The 17391-nt window shown below is 38.0% G+C and overlaps 1 protein-coding gene across 1 annotated transcript in view; it reads right to left on the bottom strand.

Annotated features, from left to right (window-relative positions):
• Window positions 1-16895, bottom strand: part of adamts7 (a disintegrin-like and metallopeptidase (reprolysin type) with thrombospondin type 1 motif, 7) — a 70754-nt gene extending 53859 nt beyond the window's left edge. The window contains exons 1-7 of the mRNA XM_084405062.1: window positions 16468-16895; window positions 11076-11443; window positions 8192-8369; window positions 6946-7139; window positions 2343-2426; window positions 1233-1357; window positions 1006-1155 (exon numbers count right to left, since the gene is read on the bottom strand). Coding sequence (XP_084261188.1) covers window positions 1006-1155; window positions 1233-1357; window positions 2343-2426; window positions 6946-7139; window positions 8192-8369; window positions 11076-11443; window positions 16468-16597 — 1229 coding nt within the window. The 5' untranslated portion in view covers window positions 16598-16895. The remainder of the gene's footprint in view (window positions 1-1005; window positions 1156-1232; window positions 1358-2342; window positions 2427-6945; window positions 7140-8191; window positions 8370-11075; window positions 11444-16467) is intronic.
• Window positions 16896-17391: the final 496 nt, after the last annotated feature.

Below are 17391 nucleotides of genomic sequence, written 5' to 3' on the forward strand. Positions count from 1 at the left end.
AAAAAAAAACATTAAACAAATATTTAAAATATAGGCTACTGTCTTTATGTTGTTTCTACATTAATTAATTATTACAATATAAAAATAGTAAAATGAATCCACTGCTCTTGTCTCATATGAGGCCGGGACTCAGTGTTCAGTGCTCGTCTGGACGACAGAACCGTTTACAGGCTTTGCTCGAAATTTTGCCGTTGCGTTAGAACTGGTTACACTGTTGTCGCTCGTGAAATCCAAATGGCGTTGCCGTGGGTGTAAACGTGAAGATTAAGGGCCGGTAATATTATAATAAGATCCTCTTCCTACGTCAGAAGGGAAGCGAAATCTGATCGGCTTATTGTTTGACATGCTTGCAGAGAAAGGCTCACCAAAACAAAGTTACTGGGTTTTCACTTTTCATGTTTTCAGGGTTGGTAGATGACCCGATTATAGCAATTAAACACGGAAAAAAGTCAGATTTTCATGATATGTCCCCTTTAATGTTAGGTGCAATTAATCAAGATTACTCACAGAAAAATGTGTGATTAATACTTTTTTTTAGCGATTGACAGCACTAGTTCTACAGCATATATGTGACCCTGGACCTCAAAACCAGTCACATGGGTCAATTTTAGAATATTTGAAGAAGCTGAATAAATAAGCATTTTATTAATGTATGGTTTGTTAGGATAGGACAATATTTGGCCGAGATATGACTATTTAAAAATCTGGAATCTGAGGGTGCAAATCAATCGAAACATTGAGAAAATCGTCTTTAAAATTGTCCATTTATGTTCACGATTGTGCTGCAATTCACTCACAAAAATAAATGTTTTATATATTTACGGTAGGAAATTTACAAAATATCTTCATGGAACATGATCTTTACTTAATATCCTAATTGGCATAAGTTGGATAATTTTGACCCATACAATGTATTGTTGGCTATTGCCACAAATATACCCGTGCGACTCGTGACTGGATTTGTGATCCAGCAGGGTCACATATAATGTGTGTTCCAGCACTTACTTGTGTCCGAGCTCATGTGCGACTGTGAACGCCAGAGGAAGGCCTGTGTCTTCATTAATACTGCAGCTGCGATGAGGTTGACACATTCCAGCAACATGAGACAGTCCCAGTGTCTCACACGGCTTATTGATGGCGGCACAAATGTCTTTCCTGCGTCACAGAAAAGATGCATTATATACTGTATATGTAAAGCAATGTAAAACTGGTTAGAGTTCGGCCAGATGTACCTAGTGATCAGGACAGCCACATCATGATGGACTGGATGATCGTCATCCTTCATGTTAATGCCCTTCTGCCACTTACAGAAGCTGTTCAGGCTGTTGTCTGCATGATGGGTGATTTTCAAATCCTCCTGATAATGAACGATAGTATTAAATACATAAAGGGAATTTGTATTTACATCTATGTACAGTATGCGAGTATGAAATAGGATTGAGTTTAAAGAAGAAATACAGTTTAATTATTAAACCTGCGTGGATTTGTGTGAAAGGCAATTAGAAAACACGTTTTATTGCAGCTTTTATGAAAGATATCATGTTGTAGAATGAGAGTTTAATACAACTCTAATATTTACTTACTTTATAAGGTGAAAATGAGGGGTTTGCATAGTAAACACAATGCATATAAATAAAATTCAATGGAAACCTTAATGCAAAAAAGCTTAATTTTAAGGAAAAGCTTTCTATGTTTGTGGCATTCACAGCCTAACACAATTTATAAATTGATTCTCGTGTGATTATTTGAAGAAGGCATATTTGAGCACATGGCATTTAAAATCAATCTGGATCGCATTTCCTAAAAGCATTTCGTCGTTACCAACAAGGATCAAAGATTCAGTGTTTCCCGAAACCATCGTCTCCTGAAGAGACAACCATATTTACATAAAGTCTACGTAGTGTGTACAGAAACAAACTGAACAAGAAGATATTAATGACGTGTTGTTCTCATTGTTCATTGTTCATATATGTCTCTGTTCACCAGATGTGGAGCAACTAAGTCACAAGCAAATCTGTTTTCTTCACTTTAGTTAGACCTGTGGTATCACTATGTCAATAAACACATTACAGGAGTGACTCCTGTCACTATCATAATAATAATAATGATATTTTAAACAATTATTTATAGCTTAAATAAATCAGAGATGGTTGCCGACCCCTGAATAGGGGATTCACTCCTGCATTTAAACACAGTCGTCACTCCTAAAACCACGTGTGTGTGTGTGACACATGACACATTAGAGTGCACCAGCTCTGTTTTACAGCATTGATGTTGATTCAGAACGACTGCATGTATTTATAGAGCAAGGGTTTGCATGTCTGCTGTGTCATCTCACTTACCTCGTCTTTCTCCAGCAGAATGAGACGCACGACAGCAATGTTGATGGCATTTCCGATGCTGGCATCCAGAAACAACCCTGCCACCTATAAAACACAGCATTCACACTTATGAAAAGCAACATTGCAACCCTTCTACTACAGTGATCGACATTGTAAAAAATGATCGTGATTTTAACGGTAAAAAGACTGTAAAAACTGCTACGGTGATAAACTGTTAATTGGTTAACAGAAAGTTTCTGTACTATATACGGCGAATAACTGTGATATATCTAACCATACATTTAATGTAATTTTACAGTAAAATTTTCAGTTTTTGAAGTGAGAAAGAACAAGACATTGTATAATTTACAGTAAAAAAACTAAATTGACATTCCCACAAATTCCCTGCGTGACACTTCACATTTGATGTATTTTTGTTGAAATAATGGTCTTCATAGTTTTTTTCTAATCAGTTATGTACATTAGGGTTTCATGTTACATTTAATCTTGTTAGATTAATGTTTAATGCATTTTTAAAATGTCACGTGTGTTACCATGATGATGTTTAGTGTTTGTGTGAATGACACTGTGCAGCTTCTATATAACAGTATTAACTTTCTTGTGGAAAAGCTTTGATGCATCATGTGACTCTCATCACCATTGTGATTGGTGGTTGTCAGTGTATTGCAATTGTACTAAACATATACCCTGGTAATCCAGAGTTCTCGCGAGAGCAGAAGTTGAATTTGCTCAGCAAGTTACTCTGGTGTCGAGTAATGATGCTCATTAAATATGCCCCTCGATCTGAGCTGCACCAATCACATCGGGTTATCTGATATTGGCGGGCCAGAGGCGAGATGACGACAGCGCTGTGACGTCGAAGTCATTAGTAAACATTGCAAGATGGCTATGGATGAACACCAGTTGATTGAAACGGCTTTGGCCGCTACAATGAATGAGTTAGACTTGGCTTTATCTAAAACAGGAACAGAAGACGCCGCTCGAATCGTTCCTTTGCAAGAAGGGCGTTTTTGCTGTTTCGCCGACCGGATACATTAAGAGTATAATCAGATAAGATTAGCTCTGCTGGTAGCTGGGGTTTATTGTTGTGATTGGTCGTAGTGTTATCCAATTGCGTGCAGTGAGATTTTCAAATGCATGCTTGGTGCCGCCCCTCGAGCTGGGCGAGTTTCATTAGTCGACGCTTTGATTTCCAGGCTACCAAACATATATTAGTACGTCAATAGTTTGGTAAATTACCATAATATCAGATAATGAAATATGTTTTTTTACTATAAATTTAAGTTAAGTCTGTAAAACCTAAAATGTTGCTACCGTATTTTTTTTTTTACGGTAAATTTCTGGCAACCACAGCTGCCGTTTTTTTACCGTATATTTTTCTGAATTGTTTTATAGTGTATCCATTCTGGTTCAAAAACTCTACAGAAAAGCTAGAGAAATGGGAAAAAAGCTAGAGAAAAGTATGTGACAGCCGTGTGCCTATGATCTGGCCACTGACTACAGGGAATGATAATTCCCAGTTTTTAATGAGTGGCAAGGGGAGTGAAATCCCAGAGTCGCTGCTTTCAGAAAATGTGAAGAGAAATCACATAATCACAGACTTTAAAGGGCGCGAACAGAGGTCATCACATATCTTTACAGGTGTTTAGATGAAAGTCGGGGAGCTGAAGACCCCTAAACAGGTTCTAGGAATGACACTGAACGAAGGCGTTTCGCAGAAAAAGAGCTTCTTTTGATGAAGTTCTGCTCTCGCATCAAAGCTCTCCTTGAGGTAAATGCGGTCTGAAATGTGAGAGGCGTTTTCTATGCCTCGGTGGTGCTCATTACAAAATGTTCCATTGAATCAATGACGCACCTTTGATGCTGTTCTGTCCTTTTGAGGTGAAGCAACTTCTGCAAACATGTGAACGACACCCTGAAAGAGTTCTTAACTTCAGATTTTACAGGTTTCGGGTGCAAATGTTACAGTCACAGCGATCAAGCTTACATGGAATACACTGGCAGATATACTTAGGTTAGAGATCTAAAACAAATAAAGGAGCCTTTTTTGAAGGGGTGGTTGATTATGATTTTACTTTTCTAACTTTAGTGAGTGTGTAATGTTGCTGTTTGAGCATAAACAACATCTGCAAAGTTACAACGCTCAAAGTTCAAAGCAAAGGGAGATATTTGCTTTTAAAGAAATCGCTTTTTAAGGACTACAACAAACGGCTGGTCGGGACTACACGACATTCCTCCCGGGTTAGTGACATCACTAACCCTAAAATTTACATAAACCCCGCCCCCGGAACACGATTTATAGATTATCAAGACAGAATATGCTAGTCAATGACTAGAAGATAACTACAGATTAGCAACATAAATTCACCAACTAACCATTCAGAAACGTTGACTACATGTTGTCTCTTCTTCTTGAGTCTCTCCATCTTTCTGACTTCGGTTTGAACATAAAAGGCTAAAGGTTTTTGAAATTTCCAGTGCATGTCTGTGTGAGGTAAAAGGACACAAGCTCTTGAAGCATTATACCACCCCTTTAAATAGATATAGAATAGTAAGTGTTAGTATCCTACACCCCGACTCGCTCTCTACGATCCTCTGACTCTAGCTTAGCTTCAATGGGGGGAAGATCATTCAGTGTTGTTGCACCCAAACCGATCACTCTGTTCTGTTAATACTATTTCTGAATTTAAAACTATGCTCAAAACTCACTTGTGTTTCTGAATGTTACCATTCTTAAGTTGTATCATTTTGTTGTGTCTGATTGAATTCTGCTGTATGCTGCCCCATCTACATAATTCTCCTTTACTGTACTTTTACTATGATCTCCCTACTGTTGTTTTGTTTGTTATCATTGTCCATTGCCATAATTGTTGCTTGTTCATTGTAAAGCGTCCTTGAGCCCTGGAAAGGCGCTATATGAATAAAACTTATTATCATTATTTTTAATTTTGCATTGTCATGTTGTTAGCTTAGATCGTGCTAAAATCAAATGCTACTAAAAATAATTATGTGAAGCACAAACTGTGCTGGTTATGTAAAGTGTTCAAAATCAGTAACTCACAAGGATCTGCTAAGAAACTTCGGTAACACTTTTTTTTTTATAGTGTCCTTGTTACATATGTTACATGTACTTACCAAAGTAATAACAGTAAATTATGCATAATTACATGCAACTAACCCTCAACCAAATCCTAATCCTATCCCTATAGTAAGTACATGTAGTTACTTAATATTACTAAGTGCTTAAATATATAATTACACTCTAACAATGACACCTTAAAATAAAGTGTAACCGAAACTTAAGGTACAGTCATCTTTAATTTGCATTCCTCACTTTGAAAATTAGGTTCTGAATCATTACCTTCTTCACCTGCTTTAACAGTACATAAAAACAACCCAAATACAGCAGCAATGAGTTTATAATGCCAGAACTAAACCCCTGCCAACTCGGATAATGGAATGTTTCCCCTTTATTGAAGGTTCTTGTTCTTCAATACCAACCAAGTGTCTGGAATGGAAAACTTTTTTTTCCCTGAAGGGCTTTTCCCTCCTCAAAAACAGAAGCCAGACGAAGCATACAGAGTATATTTTGGAAAATGTACCTAACAGACTGGATCTGTAACATGGTCAGCTGACTTGGATCCAGCTCAGGAGCAACTAAAGTGCTGCTGCCTAAAGGACATTGTTGCTATTTGAGGAGAAGAGAGTCGGAAAGCTAAAGGGAGGAAATGAGGATAGTTTAAAACAGCACATCAGAGTTAAGAAGAAAAACGAAAAGTGTGGATTTGGAAACTTTTCAGATTTTTTTTTGTGGGTGTTCCTGGCAAGTCTAATCATAACTAGGATCTTATGATTATAAATTGGCACTATTTTGCAATTAACATAAGCTGGATGAACAGTACAAACAACAGTATTTGAAAAGATAGTATATAAGAAAATGTGGGAAGTGAAAGCTGCCAGAACTATGCTAGGATGTTTTAGGTTGTTGCTTAAAGTGCTATTACCTTTCATGCTGTGTTATACAGCTGTTTGAGAATGTAAAATGTCTGCAGTTTTAAACATCAAAGCGCACAACAAATAAAGTTATTAGCCGCGTTTCCATTACCCTTCAAATTGTGCAAACTGAAATTGTGAATATGGAAACACGTCAATTTTGTGTCCGTTTCTGGGTGTTACTCCCTCATATCTGCTTCAAGGTTCTCGATAAATTGTGGCATTTCTTTGTTGTTTAGAATCCAGTATTCCTGTAATACTTTTGTCTTTTTTGAGTTTAATGAAGAACTCTGTCTCGTCTTCTGTCCAAACACACTGCATCTTCTTTAAAGAATGATCGACTTGAACGTACGTCAGGTGACCTGTAAAAATTGTTTCCATTGCAGTTTTGTGAAATATTACTTTTTTTGAATTGCCTGGAAAACCACCACATGCGACCATAAAACCTTTTTTGCGTAATATATGGGAGTTTTTGTAAAATTGACGTGTTTCCAATTTCGTTTTCAATTCGAAATTTCAATTTGCGCAATTTGAAGGGTAAAAGAAACGCGGCCAGTGATAGTGATTTGCGCCATGAATTAATTTATTCATAAATATGACCGTTGCTCACAATATTCATGACAGAGAGCACATAGCTCACAACGCCTTTGCTTCCATGGTACTCCACCATTTTAGGATCAGCCACTACCAGAGTCTCGACCCACTTCTCAGAGCTGATGGATCTCTGTCTAATGCGCCTGCGCCGCTGCCGTCTCTCCCAGCGCTCTCGTTGCCTCTCCACCTGCTCTGCCTCTCCTAAAGGACCTACAGAGAGGGAGAAATCACACTGGATGAAGGGAATGATGTGACATCTGGGCAAAATTATTTAGCCTCATTGAATCCCTATGGGCTCTATCATAAATCCGATGCAATGCAGCGCCAGGCGCGACACAAGTGTTTTATGCTAGTTTCAGCCCGACGCAGTTATTATTTTCACGTCCTGCGCCACTTTGTTTAAATAGCAAATGCATTTGCGCCCATGGGCTGCTGGTCTGAAAAAGAGGTGTGTTAAGGTGCATTGTTGGAGCGTTGCTATTTTGAGGCAACTGAAATAGACTGAGCCATTGAGCAACTGAAACCTGGTCTGAAGTCAATGGTGCATTATTTTTTTGTTATTTAAAGAGCGCATTAGTAATATGAGCCTATAGGCGGGTCCACAACGCACACACACTCTGCTTATTACACACACAGGGAATTGCAGCAGCACACAAACATGCCAAATATTAAAAAAATAAAAAGATTACAATGTAATAGATTATTATTGTGTACATAAAGATATGGTGGACTCCGGCTTGTCCTGTAGATGGTCTGCTTACAAGCTTTAACCTTGCGCACAAGCAGATCTGTTTGCTCGCTAGAGAAGAGTCTTTCCACTTGCAAATTCCTCCATGTAAATAGTTAATCCGCCATGGCACGAGCACAACTGGCTTTTAAAGGGAATGGGAGATGAGACTCTGATTGGTTTACGCCCCAAAACACACCCATTACTCATTAAGGCAGTGGTTCTCAATTCCAGTCCTCGGGACCCGCTGCTCTGCACATTTTGTATGTCTCCCTTATTTAACACACCTTAGGAGAGACTCCATGAACTGAACTGAGTGTGTCAGATAAGAGAGACATACAAAATGTGCAGAGCAAGGGGTCCCGAGGACTGGAATTGAGAACCACTGCATTAAGAGTACAGAGACAACCTTTCAGACCATGCGCCGGGAGCGCTGACCATTTTTCTCGTCGGTAAACTAGCAAAAGTGGATTCACTTGTGCCGTGCGGTTTAGACCATGCGCTTAGATCCTTAAAATAGGGCCCTAAGTCTGACCTCTGACCCCACAGGTGGCGTTGGCTGTGTGCTCCCCGAACAGAGGCTGCACCAGCTGGCGTTCTGATTGGACAGCATGTCGCTTATAGATGGCGTGAGCCTGTGGGTTCGACTCTTCTTGTGCCGTCTCCAGTGGACTAATGAAAAATTCCTCTTCTGAGAGCTTGAACAGCCCTGTCTAGAGAGAACAGAAGGTCAAAGCAACAGGACACAAAATTAAACAGCTTAAGTACACATTTACTGTCTCACTAATTCACAGTTGTGCAGTTCTGCAGATGCACCCACTTGTTATTACATAATTATTATCACTCAGCTTCCATCTGAAACTAAATAAAATAAAATAAGCATTTGCAGAAATATCATAAAAATATATATATAAAAAATATCTTATGTCAGCTATTTGCCAATGCAATTATTTATAAAAAGTTTTTAAAAATATATATTTATCATGGTAAAATGTACTATTAATTCATAAATATAATTTTTGCTTTTTGGGGGGGTCATACTACATGACATTTTACAATATGAAATAACCTTTTTTTTTTCAAAAAAAAAAAAATTATATATATATTTTTTTTTTTCTTTTGACAAAGATAAGGTTATTTCATATTGTAAAATGTTGTAAAAAGCTGTGAACTACTATGCTAAATTCTTTTTTTTTCACCTCTGCCATAATTTAAGAATTCAATCCAGAAATTGTGTGCTTATCATTGAAGAGGTGTATTCAAGACATTGAATGTATAAATTGCATTTTTTATGTATTTTCTAATAGAAACATTCTAATAAATAGTCAAGTCACATGTGTTAAGTCACTAACCATAAATCAGTTTGCTATATATTTATATGAAAAAAGACAAATGTTACATGATCCCTGGTTTTGTGTTTCTTGTTTTTGCTATTTGGACTTTTATTTTGAAGTGTATTTTCTGTCCCAATCATTCACATCCTCATCATTAACTCCAGCATTATAGAACGGTCAGGTTTGATAGGCCAGGTCCAAAAACCTGTAACATGTAACAACAGGGTAAGCTTTTTGTCTAGACTGGAGTGGAATGATGCGATTTACCCAAGTAGGAATTTTTTCTGGATTACCTAGATCACCTGTATCAACATCCTTTGTTCAGCCTGAAAAAAACATTCCTTCCAAACAGTCACAGCTTTAACCTTAACTCTAACCTTTGACCCAGGGGTGTCCAAACCTGCTCCAGGAGGTCTTGCAGAGTTTAGCTCCTACTTGCCTCTACACACCTGCCTGGATGTTTCTAGTATGCCTAGTAAGACCCTGAGGCCCTCCAGGAGCAGGATTGGACACCCCTGCTCTAATTAGGGGAATGTTTCACTGTGAACCAGAACCAGACGTGATGCAATAAAATTCCAGTAACAAGCAATTTGTCTATCCACACTAGATGAGGCACGACTACGAGACAAGTGTACTGCACTCGCAGCCAAATCGACTCAAAATTACAGCCAATTAAAAGAGCGCCCCTAGAGGCAAAGTTGCTCAGAATGAGGAGTTCTACCATATTGTATGAATGTCGTGTGCATGTGGGAAAAAAAGGCGTGATTTACAATCCTTTACGCACGTGAAAGACGTGAAGGCACCCCCTGGTGGCAGATTTCTTTCGAATTTCTCACAGGCCTCTAGGGCCGTGAGTCAAACTGGCCCAGCAAGTTTTGTTTCGATCGGCCTCCGTTAATCTTGTCTTACAGCTGCTCGAAATTCTTTGGCCGATGTTTTTCAAGATACGCAAATGTCCTCGTAGACAATTCCGGCACGTTGGACAAGGACACTGCATGCCAGTTTTTCAGTCAATCGGACTAACTGTTGCATAGCTATTGTCGGTTTAGTTTTTTTTCTTCCCATTTTATAGCATCACCAAGTGGCCAGTCACCGCGTCATTTTCATGTGACCACAGACTGAGCCCATTCATAGGTGCACCAATTTTGGTGAAATTAGCTCATTCCATTCAAGAGGGATGTAGTGAAAGTGTCCATACCCACTTTGTATGTTTTGGCGTCCTGTTGTGGATGTTTATCGAAATTTCGACTGTTTTTGATAATTAATGACAATCAGACTCCAGAGAATCTCTCTGCATTGGTTTGGTTTCGATCAGGTGAAAAGCCTAGAACTAGTTTGCATTTTCGTTTTTTCGAAAAATCCGAAATACCCAAAAATTTCAACACGGTGGCGATCCTCGTCTTGAGCCAAGGATTCCAACGTATAGGGGTGGGGGAAAAAATCGAATCACATATGAATCGCGATTCTATCTTCCGCCGATTCGAATCGATTCACAAATTTCAAAAATCTATATTCTAAATGTTTAATAATGTGATGATGTCATTTCAAAGAAGGCGACAGTGCAGCACCCACCAGACAGCTTATAGAGAGCACAGGCTTGCGACGGAGGAAGCATTATTAATGAAGCTTTTACTTGACAACAGCAGTTCATATCAATATCTTAACAAATAGAAAATAGCCTTAAATAATGTTTAGTTTAGTTAGTCAAGCACGCGTCAAGCTTTTCTTGGGATTCCAAAAGATTCCCACCACTACCACCGTAATTGCTAAATAATTGGGTTCCAAGGATTCCAAAATAATTGCTTTTAGCGCCACCATCGAGCCGATTGGGACGAGCCTTGGTGATATTGTAGACGGGGTGGGTACTACCATCCCTCAAAGTTTCAACTCTCTACAACATACGGTTTTGTCTGCCCGATCACTTTTAGGGGAGAATGCCGAGTCTTGGAAATTCTAACAATTACAATAGGGTTAAACCTTTGAAAATATCATCAACAATGTTTGATTAAATAATTCCCTATTTTTACAATTCTACATAGGATCATACTGTGAAACATCCAAATACAAGTATGCTTATGGACTCACCAGGCCATTGCAGGTGCTCACAGCTGCTTGACCCCAGGTCAGTTTACTGCTCCAGACATCTCCCAAGAAGAAGCAGAGAGAGTGGCCATGACCGTGTAATGTAGACCCTTGCAGGCCACCGTACCTCCGCTCTGTGAGGAATCCAGGCGCTAGTAGATGAGGGTTTAGGGTGAGGTTAAAGTGCAGGTCCTGACCACCATACTGCAGATGGTAGAAAACCCGGGCCAGACTCTCTTTGTTTTTTGCCGTCTCTCTCCTCTGAATTCGACTCACGCGGTGGGACACAAGATTGGACAAAAAATGTCCTGATGAATCCACTCGGATAGGATGAACAACTTCAGAGTTTGGAAATCCATCAAGAGAACTATCTACAAAAACCACAGGTTAACTATTAAGATAAAAACTGTCACATACCAGAAGTGGAATTGTTAAATAGTTATACTTTGTGCCAAAAGACAAATCGGATGAAAAAAACAACAACATATATTTGCGGTTTTAAGATTTTACTTAAATTGGGATGTAAAGTGCACAGTAGGGAGTTGCTAAATATCAGTTAGTTTTTAAAGTGCCCTTATTATGCTACTTTAAAGGGTCCTAATTTTGTTTTGGAGATCTCAGGTTATATGCATCCAAGGTCAAAAAAGACTTTCATTTTCTCATAATATACTTTGCATTGCAGCATCAGCTCTATTCTCACATCTGAAACGGTTCAATAAAGGCTTCGGTTTCTCTAAACCCCTCCTTTCCAAGAGCCTGCGTTGCTGTGATTGGTTAGATGGCTCAGTCTGTCTGTGGTGATTGATCTACTCTGCTCTGATTGGTCAGATGGCTCAGTGTGTTGTGATTGGTCTACTCTGCTCTGATTGGTCAGATAGCCCAGTCTGTTATGATTGATCTACTTTGCTCTGATTGGTTAGATGGCTCAATGTGTTGTGATTGGTCTACTCTGCTCTGATTGGTCAGATGGCGCAATCTGTGGTGATTGATCTACTCTGCTCTGATTGGTCAGATGGCCCAGTCTGTGGTGATTGATCTACTCTGCTCTGATTGGTTAGATGGCTCAATGTGTTGTGATTGGTCTACTCTGCTCTGATTGGTCAGATGGCTCAATCTGTGGTGATTGATCTACTCTGCTCTGATTGGTCAGATGGCTCAATCTGTGGTGATTGATCTACTCTGCTCTGATTGGTCAAATGACCCAGTCTGTTGTAATTGGTCGACCTCTTACAGCACGTCAGAAAACAAGCGGCCATTACCATATCTGATTTTCAGCCCTCCACACTTGAATACACAGTGATACAAACAGTCACGATGGCGTCGGTGACCGTATCTATTTGAGTGTGAAGCATCAAAAAGCCCCCCAGCCCTGGAAATATGGGGGGCATAATGGGGTTTCTTTAACTATTATAACTATCAAATTGGTTACTGCAAGTAGGTTAGTAAGCTTTTTGTAAAGTAGTCAATGGAAAGAAATCAAAATAATTAGTAAATAATAAATATTCAGGAATAGTACATAAAAAATAATAATGGGCAGTAAATTAATACAAATACAATAACCTAGGAATTATTTTTTTTTATCTGGCATGCACAAATGAAAATGCACTATTTAAATTGACTGTGCTGAAGAGCTGCAAATAACATGCAAAACATGAGCGTAAATATTTAGTTTATACATATGCTTCAACTAAGTTCAATGGTACAAAACTCAAATGTTTAGTATAGTGTCCTGGAAACCACTTAGAACTGCACTGCTGTGGCAAGTTTTACATGGATAAGCACCCCTTACTTTTTCCTTCAGGGAATGTAAAAATCATGTATATAGATTGCATTTTACAAACAACTAAATAGTAATGTTTTATGTTGTTCACAACTTCTTATTGTCTTACGATGCACTAAAGTACCAGTGAATAATATTTTATCAGAGTTCAAACTTTAAAAGTCTTCAAATTCCCCAAAGATTTTACGAAACGCACTGATTGCAGGATTTTTACGGATTGTGTGACAGTGTGGCTGCAATTCCTATGACTTGCAAAGCAATTGAATTGTACATTGATGAAATAAATCCATGAATCATCATAAAGCAGTAAGCAGATGTCTGTCATTCAATTCAAACAATAGACCAGAATAATTCTTACAGAAGGAATTATAGCAATTCTGCGCCCTAGTAAAGACTAAAATATCTAGTCATGACTGCATTCTCCATATTCCTACAATTCTCTGGAGAGTGTGTAAAGAAGTTTAAACAGTCTTTGTTTTATAGCTTGACTCTGTTCATTGGCAGCTCTGTTGCTTTGACCTCCATGATGTGGTAGCAGAGGGAAACAGCATTACCCCTCAGTGTCCTCCACGAAATGGGATATGAGTTGCTTCATCTGGGCAAAAATAACTCAAAACCACACAAATGCCTCTGAGAGAACAGTGGCATGTGACATTGATATTTAGAAACAATTCACATTACAGTATCCTTTTTATCTTACATTTTAATATAGTTATTCACACCAGCACTAAATCACACACACAAAAAATGTATTACAGGTTGTCCAAAATGCTTATTTTAGCCTGTAAAACACACAGTTTCTTCTTGAGTACATGTTAATCTTGAGTACCTATAGAGTAGTATTGCATCCTTCATATCTCAGAAGAGTCTTTAATTATATCTGATTTATAAAAGACATATACAGCTGTACTGGTTCTTTCCAAAACGTTTTCCAATTGAGGAGTATTACGTTTCTGGCTGCAATCAAACCTACCATTAGAGCGAGCTGATGAGTATGAGGGATAGTATCCATTACATCAGAATAGCCAAAAATAGCCAGATTGTGGTCAGGTTGAATGTTGATACTGTACGCGCTTGAAAACAATAAAAAAGTGTTAAACCAGAAATCATACAGAATATGGGGCAAAACTTAAATTAATGTGCCAATGTCCCCACTGGGGTGTCTTTCACCTATCACATTGAGAAGATATGGAGGGAAATATTTTGTTTAATCTAGTTTTGGAGTAACGAATGGGGTGTATAACTTTGAACTGGATTCATTTATCTCTCTAATTTACAGAACAGCTGTTTATTCTCGACAGGCCTTCTTCCCAGATCTCAATAGACACTCAGACACTTCAACGGTCAGCTCAATAGACCAGGCTACTTTAAGGTGGTTGGTGCATATAGATGTTGCAAAAGCACAAACAAAACGAGAATTAGAAGATAAAATATAATTAATTAAATGGTTTTCAGCATAGGCTGTAAGGCTATGTGTGTAAGGCTGGGGAAAATGAATGGTGGCTTTGGCAAAAAAAAAAAAAAAAAATGCATCTGTACATTTAACCTAAATCTAGTAAAAAAGTGAATTAATAATTAATTAAATGAAATTTAATCAATTTAAATCTGCTCATGTTGCATCATACTTTTATGCACTTTAAAGCGTTGCGCACTATAACCAATCACACACGACTCTGTTGATCTTACGAATGCAATGGCCAATCAGAGGCGCTGATTAGTTATCAATGAAACGCGGGAGTTTTGTTCAATGCACGAGCTGAACTCTGAATTCTGCACTCTCGCGAATACTCTCATAATAAACTGATGAACATAAACAGATTTGGTGATTGTGTTCTTGAGAGCGTCAAAACTAATATAAATAGGTTTTTCTATGATATAAAAGTTGTCTTTGATTAACATTGGGTTAAAACGCCAACAGTAGTTTTGCTTTGGCAAAATACTTTAAAGTTGAAACATTACTGGGCTATGATCAGATCCTGAGACCCCCAAAAAACAAGTTTTTTTATTTTATTTAGTTTTTTTTATTTCATGTCATCACATTGTTTAGTAGAGCATAAGAAAAAAAAAAGAAAAAAAATTGTATAAAGATGATTCTCAACTATGTTATGAAAGATATGACGGAATGAATTGATACACCATTTTACTTTATGCAATATGTAAAATGGCCATAAATTAATATTCCCATTCAATGCAATGTATCTATACATTGTATCTAATTTGCACATTAATGTGTTCTTGGAGCAACATTTAATGAAAAAAGAAGTGTAATAATTGGAGTAATAATTAGCAACATTTTAATAATATCTAATATTTCATAGGAATATTGAGGTATAATTTATTTCCATATTCACTTGTTGTGTCTCCCACTCCTCTACAGTGGACATTACGAAATCAATGCCCTGTTCTGTAACAAAGTAAAAAAAAATTATTTGAAACCCCATAATGTTTTCCTGAGATGTTGGTTTATGAAACACAATTTGAAAAGTAGTCCGATTTAAATTATAATTACAATATATTATCATATTTCCATAAGAGTGCTACATTTGATCACTAAATTAATGTCAGACATTTTTAAAGACCAAGGAGAAGTTGTTTTCATGGTGAAACCTCCAAACATTTGGTGTCTCAGAAAAGCCCTGAATGTGCTCTTTACAGGACCCAGGCCGTGACATGTGACATCTATGGTGTCAGAGAAATTTACTAAAATATAATGTCCACTACAGTGGACAAAAGTCTATTCCTGGGTCCCAGGAGGATATTATGATAGTATTACTAACTTTAGAAACCAATTCAGACGTTACCAAAAATAAATCATTTCTAGCGTGTGATTTATGAACATGAGAATAAAATGAATAATCTGTCAGATGCTGAAGCCTCCAAATATCAACCATATTTCTAGATTTGAAATTTGTATGGAGGTAATTGTAGGTGGTGGTTTTGAAGGAAAGTATCCATATGATCTAAGTATATTTGGGGAGATTGCATCTGTCATCAAAATTGGGCCCATATTGAGCAAAGTTTTGGGGAGAGAATTAATATGTCCAGATATCATTAGCCTATATATATCTTACCATGTATTACCATAGTGAACCAGGGTAAGACAAAAACTGCTGATATATTTGTTATATTTGTATATGTTGTTCATTTTTAAACAAAACGTTACATAGTGTATATTTGATAAATAGCATAGTCCTATATGTTGTTTTAAAATAATAAACAAAGCAAACTTTTTATGAAATATTTTCGAATTGCAAAGTGTGATTGTGCTAAAATAAATGCCACTTTAAAATAAATAAATAAGTGTCCAAAATACTTTTTGTTTAAGCTCCATTGCGGAGGACTGGACAGGACTGATGATAAATTGATTCTTATAAATTGTGTTAATTTTGAACAAAAAGTTAGTAGCCTACTGTAGTGTCTCTTTAATAAACAGCATAGGCCTGTGTGTTACACAAAGCAAACTTTTTATGAAATATTTCAAATCTAAAATAAATGGCTCTTGAGGGCACTGTAGCCTGTTCAAGCTCCATTGTGACAATCAACTGACAACGAGACAAAACAAAGCTGCAAATCACGGCGTGGGACTGTAATGAGACACAAGCTCAACCCACTCACCTGTGTCTTGCTTATCTCCGCTCGTGTTTGTGCTCTCGAGAATGGGCAGAAGCCCAGCTGTTATCACAAACAAGAGAGAAAAGCTCGCTGGTCCCAAAACTTTCCTCCCGCAGTCCAGCTGAACCATCATGTCAAACTGCACAGAGGGGAAGACAGATCACTCCTGGTACATCTACAGTCCATTTAAATGGAGATGGTTTGAGTAGGAACTTTTGCCTCAGCCTAATGCATCGGTGGTTTGGACCCATCACACAAAAGAACGGTGCATTTATTACGCCAGAGATCTGCAATGATCATCATCATCAGTCCGAAGCAAATAACCCAGCATGATAAAGTCTGTGAATCTGTGAATCCGGTGCAGGGGCGATTCTGGACTCCGTTAAATCATCTGGGACGACTGGAGTTACTGATGCCGCACACAGAAGAGCAGAGAAATGTGTGTGTGTGTGTGTCTCAGTAAAACTTTGTCAAAGTTCCGCCCTCTAGTTGGAGGAGGAGGAGGAGGAGGAGGAGGAGGGTTTCTTTGTGTTCAGTGTGTCAGACTGAACTGAACCCGTTCTAGTCTTTGTTTGGTGCTTTCCGTGTTCAGGGACTCTCATCGCATCATTTCACGAGTTCACACTTACAAATAAGTCGGATAGATTAAATTGGTGAACGTATTTGGCGTGCTGTCCGGGGAGAGGGCTCTGATCTTGGTAATTGGCCTGAACGCAGAGTATTCATATTGGTTTATGAACACGTAAATCGGACGTCTTGGCCGTTGCGTTTTATCATTCGTCATTGCAGTTGTAATACTCGACCTGCATTCTGTTCAATTCATTTTACTTGCTGTTTTTGAACGCTAGAATCTACATTGATGTGTCCATGTTGTTGAGAGCATTAATAATAATGCCAATATCAGCTCATGTCCCTGTAATCCATCAA

This window comes from Rutilus rutilus, assembly GCF_951802725.1.
Source record: "Rutilus rutilus genome assembly, chromosome: 3".
NCBI lineage: Eukaryota > Metazoa > Chordata > Actinopteri > Cypriniformes > Leuciscidae > Rutilus > Rutilus rutilus.